Source organism: Limulus polyphemus, unplaced genomic scaffold (genome assembly GCF_000517525.1).
Source record: "Limulus polyphemus unplaced genomic scaffold, Limulus_polyphemus-2.1.2 Scaffold487, whole genome shotgun sequence".
Classification (NCBI taxonomy): Eukaryota; Metazoa; Arthropoda; class Merostomata; order Xiphosura; family Limulidae; genus Limulus; species Limulus polyphemus.
This window is the reverse complement of record NW_013666097.1, coordinates 145,910-155,473: the sequence shown is the minus strand read 5'-3', so window position 1 is coordinate 155,473 and position 9,564 is coordinate 145,910. Positions and strand designations below refer to the sequence as shown.

Below are 9,564 nucleotides of genomic sequence, written 5' to 3'. Positions count from 1 at the left end.
ACCAACGAATAGTGGGATTGGCTGTCACATATAAACCCCCCCCCCCCCCCCACGGCTGAAAGGGCGAACATGTTTGGTGTGACGGGGAATACAAGTTGCCGAAAATTAAGAGTATTGTATTTAGGTGGTTTTTGCACAAAGAAATTACAATATCAAGATCAACAAAAGTTTTGTTTATCAGATATTGATGTTAATGTCATATCTCTCTCACACACAACTCACAATATCGAAACAAAGGATAGGGATAATTGTTTCATCTTACCATCAACAAAGGGACTTCACGTTACTAGTTTAATGTATATATTTAGGATTAACCTAAATCTGCTACATTATCCAAGTCAAGTATAATTTTTAACAAATCTTAAAGGTGCACACTTAGGCATCAGCCTAAACAACTGAAACTTTTACCAGAATATTGACCCACAGTGTTGTTTAGATTATTTGATACATCTACTTATATTTTTTATTTATAGCTAGCTGGAGTACTCGTCTCCTGGACGGAAGTTATGTAAGTTCGTGATTAATGAGACCGCAATCTAAGGTCTCAAACATGCTCGCTCTTTCAGCCGTGGGAGCGTTATAATGTGACGGTCAATCCCACTATTCGTTGGTAAAAGAGTAGCCCAAGAGTTGGCGGTGGGTGGTGATGACTAGCTGCCTTCCCTCTAGTCTTACACTGCTAAATTAGGGACGGCTAGCGCAGATAGCCCTCATGTAGCTTTGCGCGAAATTCAAAACAAACAATTGTGATTAATGAAAGGTTATTTTATACGTTATTGTAAAAAACGCCCATTAAAACAGCAAAACACAAATTTTCATATATCTTCCCATGGACCCAACAAACCTTCATATTAAATTTGATGAAGATCCATCAACAAGGGGGGCAAAGTAGTGGTATAAAACTAAAAAACGCCCATAAAAACCATAACACGCAAAACTGAATATCTTTATGCATCTCCCCATGGACCTAATGAACCTCCATACCAATTTTGGTGAAGATTTATCCACACCCTGTGAAGTAGTTATATGGACATACAACAGACAGTACAGTGTACTATTGTATCTATATAGAATTGATTATATGCTTATTTATTATTATGATTATTTTGCATTGTTAGTTTAGTATATGGCTTTAAGACTAACTTAAACTTCCTGGGCTGACCGAACCTCGTGAATCGTTATTGGGTTTACTGCCGAAAATATCGTTAACTGATGAAACAATGCACTATAATCATTGTAAGCAGAATAGTGAACATTATATTTAATTGGCTATGTTCGTTATTAAGCATATATTTTTAATTCTGATATATTTAGGTAGCTTGCTTTGATCAGAAGTTAATATTAAAAACATTCTGAAATACAGAAGCGAGATAAAGCCAAGAATTCTAGATACATTTAGTTTATTAATATAATATTGTATCTGCAAAACGTTTTATTGGTAAAAGGGCAATTTATAGAAAATTATTGGCAACTCTTGTATTAACCATATTTCTAGAAGATTTGAATACACTTGACAGAAATATGTGGTGTACATGATAAACCTAAAACCCCACCACACTTGTTTGAACGAATTATTATGTAATATCAAATTACCTTTGGGGCAAATGCTTGAATACCATTAAGATAACAAATTTTTCTATATTTAATAGCACGTGATCAGTACTATGAGTTTTGTATCACTATAATACACATTTAACTAGAGGGGCAGGCACTCAGTAGAGTGCATATCTCCGCCATGCAGCGTTGATCATATTCAGCCTAAATAAATACCAAAATATGTGCTTTATGTCCGTCGTTATCAATGGACACTGACCACTTTTGGCAGGACAAATGAGGAATAATATTCTACACATGTCCACCAAGCTTCATCAAAACCCAATCATCTTTGACTGAGTTATAGAGCAAATATAGTGTGAAAAATCGGTCCCCATGTTAACAGATGGGGATTTTTTGGATTTTCGTGACCTTGACCATCCAAAAACTAATCACTTCTAAGTTGGGTCATAGTCCAAATGTATGCTAGCTTTCGTCCAAATCATTGAGCCATTTTCGAAAAATCTTGCTGACAAACACACAAACAAACAAATACTCAAGGATGAAAACATAACCTCCTCCCACCATATAATAAAAGTATTCCAAAATAATTACATAATTAACAATTGAATATAACGGTATTTTGTAATATACACATTTCACATTGGAGCTTTAAATGTGAAAATTGTTCGTTTGTTTCAGAATTTCGCGAAAAGCTACCAAAAGGTATCTGTGTATAACCATTTCAGAATTTGAAAAGATAGACTAGAGGGAAGGTAGCTAATCAACAGCACTCATAACCAACTTTGGTCTGATCGAATAGTGGAATATGACTGTTACGTTTATAGCACATTCACGGCTCTAAAGTAAGTTCTGCAAATCCCAAAAAATACAAAATAAACACTTTAAACTGTCGATTTTCTCAAATATGGGAAGTTTATTATATAACATTTTACTGTAAACGTTTCTTGATCAAAACATACGAATTCAGAATCTTAACGTTACCTCAACAGCATTTCTGTCCTTCCAGTTGTGCCCCCATTAGCACAGCGGCAACTCTTGTGGCTTATAACGCTCGTGATAGGCACAGCACAGATAGCCCTTTATGTAACTTTGTGCTTAACAACGAACCCAAATACAAACAAACCTCCTGTTGTATACGTAAAAAGATATTAAATGACATGCTGTGCCAGTTTTGCCATTGTACAGACATAATTATATACACAACATTCAAACTCCACTTCAGATTGAATTTAAGTTGAAGTAATTTGTTTATTAATCATAGTTTTTTCTAGATGAAAACATTTTGTTTGCTCCTCATTGTATTCTCGGGGTAAATATTTTACACTGATTTCTTCTTCGTGTTAGCACACAACGTAAATAAGACATAAGTTTATTAAAAGTAAAAAAAATATAAAAAATTACCCTAAATTTCCACTCATGATGATGACTTACACTTTATTTAGCCAAAACATGTAGAGTATGAAGATGGTTTACAACTTAGAAAACCCAAATATATACAGTATGAGGATGGCTTACACTTTAGTAAACCGAAACATGTAGAGTGTGAGGATGGCTTATACTTTAGTAAACCGAAACATGTAGAGTGTGAGGATGGCTTATACTTTAGTAAACCGAAATATGTAAATTATGAGGATGTCTATCACTATGGACAAAGTCGAAAAACTATAATCAACACAATGTTTAAAAAGTGCACACAAATTTATTAAAAGTCAAAACGAATGAAAATTGACTCTACGTGTTTCGGCTTACTAAAGTGATTAGACATCCCCATACTGTACTTGTTTCGGATCACTATTACTTAAACCTTTAACTACATATAGTTGATGTTAAGGTTCTAAAACTGTCAAGAGATGGCAGCAGCATGCAATGCTAATTTGACATTAATCTATCAAATTTTAATTCATATTCACAATTTTAAGCGCATATTTACAACTAACCCAAGGAGAAATATTTTATAGCTGTGAATTTTATAAGGCAACAGCAATCGATATAATTCATTTTAATCGAATTACAGCTGTGGTGAATATTCTTTCCAAGGTTAAATAACTTTTTTTTTCTTTTTTTAAGTTTTGTGTAATTGAAAGTGCTATATTATATTCATTATTTTTTCTTTCCTGGCTTCAAAAGGCATGAAAATTTAAAACTTTATAGACATGAATATATCAGCCAGTGACATATAGAGTGTTATCTTTAATATAATTATAAAACAACCTTTTCATGTCACTACATGTCGGCTTTTACGAGTTTTTAAGATTTGTTATTAATAAAACTATTACAGTTTTTTTAAAAACAAAGTTAAAGATAACTAGTTTTGCATTTTTTGCTTTTTCGAAATATTAAACAAATACTCTAACGAAAATGAGAAATTGAAATAGTTTTTGACTGAAGGAAATATTATCTCAATTACAGCGTCACCATTGAGAGAGAGAAGGTAGATGCCTTTATATATTTTATAAATATATCACATTTTTAGCAATGTCTTTGAGTATTTAATGTACGTTTTTATCTAAAATGAATATATAGTTAACCGCATAGGCGACAAAGATATCGAAATTAAAGAATAGGTTACACAATCGCCAAGTTTTTTTTTATATATGAAGAGAATGACGTTTCCGGTTAGCGCTTTTCGTCAGATCGTACAGCTTACAACCTATACATAGCTGTAAACTGTACGATCTGACGAAGAGCGCTAACCGGAAACGTCATCCTTTTCAAATATAAAAATGTAGATTTCATACACTATGTTCCACAGCATCTTTATATCAGCTGTGGTTGTTTGTTTGTAGTTCAACACAAAGCTACGGAATAGGCTATCTGTGTTGTGCCTAACACAAGTATCTACCTAGAACAATATTAAGTAGAACTAAAGAAACTATTTACGTGAATTTTAAGTAAAGAACGTGATAAAGAACATGGTTAGTTGTTTCGATTAATCGATTGCCAAATAAAACAACAAATTAGAAGAAACGTGGTATTGCAAAAGTCATTTATTAGGCTTGCTAATCTTTCAAAGATTGCGCGATATAATTATTTTAAACCAGATGTTTAGCGTTATAACCCTTCTGACTTATTGCCGAATCACTGGGAGATAGCTGTGGTAGCCATGTTTTAAAAGAACGTATTCAACCCTCAGTGTAGATCTTTAAAGCTAAAGAATTATAAATGTTTATACTTCTGCCTCTTTACTCTTTTAGTTCTGCCGACGTTTTACAGCGCCAGAAACAGCTTGAGAGGATTGAAGAAGAAAAGGCTAAAACGAAAATGGCAAAAGAAATTCAGAGGCGCCAGAGAGAAGAGGAAAAACGGCGGGTTGGTGGTCATTTTCTTTTATCATTATTTCTATTGTCTACTATGATTTGAAATGCATATACACTCATGAATAAATATGATTAAAAATACTAAAAAGATAAGTTAAAATAGTAAATTTTTCAGCTATAAAACTCCACAGATCTTTTTTATAACTAATATTAAAACTATCTTGTTCAGCTTTAAGGAAGTAAAGTCGTTAAACAAGAACATTATTTCTACGAAGAGTTACTTGATTAAACTGTGTTGTTTCCTTTAATATTACTCGCTTTATAAAGTGACTAAAAACAGCTTTCTAATAAGAACATTATTTCTACGGAGAGTTACTTGATTAAAATGTGTTGTTTCCTTTAATATTACTCTCTTTATAAAGTGACTAAAAAACAGCTTCCTAATAAGAACATTATTTCATCGAAGAGTTACTTGATTAAACTGTGTTGTTTCCTTCAGTATTACTCTCTTTATAAAGTGACTAAAAAACAGCTTCCTAATAAGAACATTATTTCTACGGAGAGTTACTTGCTAAACTGGGTTGTTTCCTTTAATATTACTCTCTTTATAAAGTGACTAAAAAGCAGCTTCCTAATAAGAACATTATTTCATCGAAGAGTTACTTGATTAAACTGTGTTGTTTCCTTCAATATTACTCTCTTTATAAAGTGACTAAAAAACAGCTTCCTAATAAGAACATTATTTCTATGGAGAGTTACTTGCTAAACTGGGTTGTTTCCTTTAATATTACTCTCTTTACAAATAAGAATATTATTTCTCCGAAGAGTTACTTGCTAAACTGGGTTGTTTCCTTTAATATTACTCTCTTTACAAAGGGACTAAAAAACAGCTTCCTAATAAGAACATTATTTCACAGAGAGTTACTTGATTAAACTGTATTGTTTCCTTTAATATTACTCTCTTTATAAAGTGACTAAAACAGCTTCCTAATAAGAACATTATTTTTCGAAGAATTACTTGATTAAACTATGTTGTTTCCTTTAATATTACTCTCTTTATAAAGTGACTAAAACAGCTTCCTAATAAGAACATTATTTCTACGGAGAGTTACTTGATTAAACTGTGTTGTTTCCTTTAATATTACTCTCTTTACAAAAAGATCCCAAGGAAATGCTACCGTTTCATCATGGGAGTAAAAGCTTTATGTTTTGTTTCATAGTTTTGTTAACTTTAATGAAATTAGTTAAGGAATTAATATTTGTTTTGATGTTTTATTATTACCATTCTATGTCCACCTAAAGTATATATTTCTCATTGTAATTCAGATCGCTTTACCAAGTTGATTTGAAAATACTAAATTCAGGGTTCTTGAATACTTGTATTAAATAATTTTAATTGTAGTTATATAATACTGCGCATTTATTGTTTTATTTAAATAAGATTTAATTGTATTTGTGATTAAGCTACTTGTTCTGTTTATCACATTAGTTAGTTATAGTGTTTGGTGATAAGTTGTACTGTTTTGATGTGTTGATCGTAACGTTTGGCTAGGAGCTCTACTGTTTAGATATGTTGGTCTTCATGTTTGGTTGATAGTTGTACTGTTTGGATGTGTTGGTCTTAATGTTTGGTTGATAGTTGTACTGTTTGGATCTATTGGTCGTAATGTTTGGCTGAAAGCTCTACGGTTTGGATGTGTTGATCGAAAGCTCTACTGTTTGGATGTGTTGATCGTAATGTTTGGCTAAGAGCTCTACTGTTTGGATATGTTGGTCTTAATGTTTGGTTGATAGTTGTACTGTTTGGATGTGTTAATCGTAACGTTTGGCTAAGAGCTCTACTGTTTGGATATGTTGGTCTTCATGTTTGGTTGATAGTTGCACTGTTTGGATATGTTGGTCTTAATGTTTGGTTGATAGTTGTACTGTTTTGATGTGTTAATCGTAACGTTTGGCTAAGAGCTCTACTGTTTAGATATGTTGGTCTTAATGTTTGGTTGATAGTTGTAATGTTTAGATGTGTTGATCGTATTGTTTGGTCGATAGCTCTATTGTTTAGACACACTATGATTAATAAACTTTAAAAATTTCCGTTTCTATGTAATAACTTCCAGGATATGGAGATGTTAATGAGTTATAATCCGTGGAACAAGCCAGGAGCCGGAGCTCCAAAGGTAAGCCATTCTCTTTCGTCGCAAAACTCTATCATTTAGTAAAATATAACAAATGGAATATTTCAAGTTTTTCACAATATAATTCATTACTTTTGGTATTATACACTATTAGCATTATAACAATTTGTAAGACAAGTCAAAATCAACCCCCTCCCTAACCGCAGTGATATGAAACACACATACTGATAAGACACAGTGCCTGATTAAAACTTCTCAAATATTGAACATTGTTAAGCTGTTAAATTTAGACTAATAGCCTACAGTTTACTTCCCCTGAAACAATCTAATATATAAGTTCAGTTGCCAATGAAGGATTTAGACTTTTTTAAACAAACAGCATGTTGCTAGTTAGAGTATATTAATGCATAAAGATTCCCTTCTTTGCCTACTGTCTTTGATGAATATAAAAACAAAAACATAGTATCTACATACAGAAACCAATTCGCTATCAGTTGACAACCAGATTTATAGTTATATTGATTGTTGTGGCATAGTGTATTAGAAGTCATTATATGACATCTCAGTCATAATTATGTATTCTTAATTGTCCATAATAAACCTGCTGTTCATCGCCTGTACTCAATCACAACATCGTCATCTTGAATGTTTATGATATATCATAACAACGTTCTGTTCATCATCAGTACTCAATCATAACAACATCCACTTTATTGTCTATAATATATCATAACAACCTTCTGTTCATCACCAGTACTCAATCACAACAACATCCGCTTCATTTTCTATAATATATCGTAACAACTTACTGTTCATCACCTGTACTCAATCACAACATCATCATATTCAGTGTCTATGGTATATCATAACAACTAACTGTTCATCACCAGTACTCAATCATAACAACATCCGCTTTATTGTCTATAACATATCATAACAACCTTCTGTGCATCACCAGTACTCAATCACAACAACATCCGCTTCATTTTCTATAATATATCATAACAACCTTCTGTTCATCACAAGTACTCAATCACAACAACATCCGCTTCATTTTCTATAATATATCATAACAACTTACTGTTCATCACCTGTACTCAATCACAACATCATCATCTTGAATGTCTATGATATACCATAACAACCTTCTGTTCATCATCTGTAATCAATCACAACAACATCCGCTTCATTGTCTATAATATACCATAACAACCTATTGTTCATCACCTGTACTCAATCACAAAATCATCATCTTCATTGTCTATAATAAACCATAACAACCTTCTGTTCATCACCAGTACTCAATCACAACAACATCCGCTTCATTGTCTGTAATATATATAATAACAACCTACTCTTTTTCGTCTTTACTCAGTCATAAGAACATCCTCTTCATCACTCAATAACAATAACCTACGATTTATCATCCTTACTCGATTATTTCTACCCGTCATTCGCCATACTCAAAAATAATGTCCTATTATTCATAACTTCCTTAACCATAATGACCTATCCTTAATCTTGAATTGAAAGACATTTATCATCTAAATCGAACATGTTTTTTTTAAAAAAAAATAAACTGCATTTCAGTATCATTTGTAGTTAAGTAAAAACAAATAAGTTAAGGCTCTCCAAAATATGACTTGATTAAATATGAAAGTACATCGATAGCGTAAACAATGTACTACATAGGTTGGGTACGTTATATTAAAACCATTTTGGAGCCTCACTACGTCGTTACAGTCCATGTTGCCACGTACAATCACGCAGTATCTGACAACCGTGAATAGTGACAATAGTCCTGCTACGTAGAATCCATTGTCCAATGCGCAACCCTTTCTTTCCGCGCCCTTCCATAGTCCACCTGGCGTAGTAGAACGTCGTTTTTAAGTGCCTATTTCAGCAGTCCGATCGCACAGATATCCATAGACACTGCTTCCAGTAGAATGGCTTGAATACCCGTTTTATTCTCCCTCTGCTTGAGTTATATGAGGGTGGAACTGATATGTTGTGGAAGTAACTTTTTTACATGTGAATTATGCCGTTTTTCCGAGACTGTGATCCTTCTTATGTTGTATACTGTTGCCTGGGCCACATGGACAGCTTTTGCCACTGACCTTTGTGTTCGTGGGTTCTCACCTGTTACAGAACGCCGCATTTTGCTTATTACAACTTGTGTTCGACTTGTTGGAGGTCTCTTTCTGGATGTCCGTGGTGCCCCAAGTTGATCTATGTTCCGTTAAATACAAGTAATTTTCCCGCCTTGGAAATTTTAATTCTCCGATAAGAACAAATTTTTATGATTTTAGTATATGAACATTGTGCGTCGGGAGGGGCTCATTACATACCATTCCCAAGAGTAATCAGTTTTCACTGGCATCACAGTACCTACGAAATGCCAAGCAATGTGAAAATGTACTTCCGATATATGCATTTTACCGCGATTTTATGTCGGTTGTAATTGTCATGTGACTTATTGATTTGCATATTCAAAATAGTTTTAATATAACGTACTCAAACCTCTATAATAAAATAATTTTGAAAATTGATGAAATAATTATTGCCATAGTTGTGTCCCCCCTCACGTGGCACAGCGGTACGTCTACGGACTTACAACG

General features: G+C 33.1%; 1 protein-coding gene across 1 annotated transcript in view; it reads left to right on the top strand.

Annotated features, from left to right (window-relative positions):
* LOC111085583 overlaps nt 1-9,564 on the top strand; it is a 44,761-nt gene that overhangs the window by 20,983 nt on the left and 14,214 nt on the right. Inside the window, exons 3-4 of the mRNA XM_022384823.1 lie at nt 4,752-4,866; nt 6,929-6,988. Coding sequence (XP_022240531.1) covers nt 4,752-4,866; nt 6,929-6,988 — 175 coding nt within the window. The remainder of the gene's footprint in view (nt 1-4,751; nt 4,867-6,928; nt 6,989-9,564) is intronic.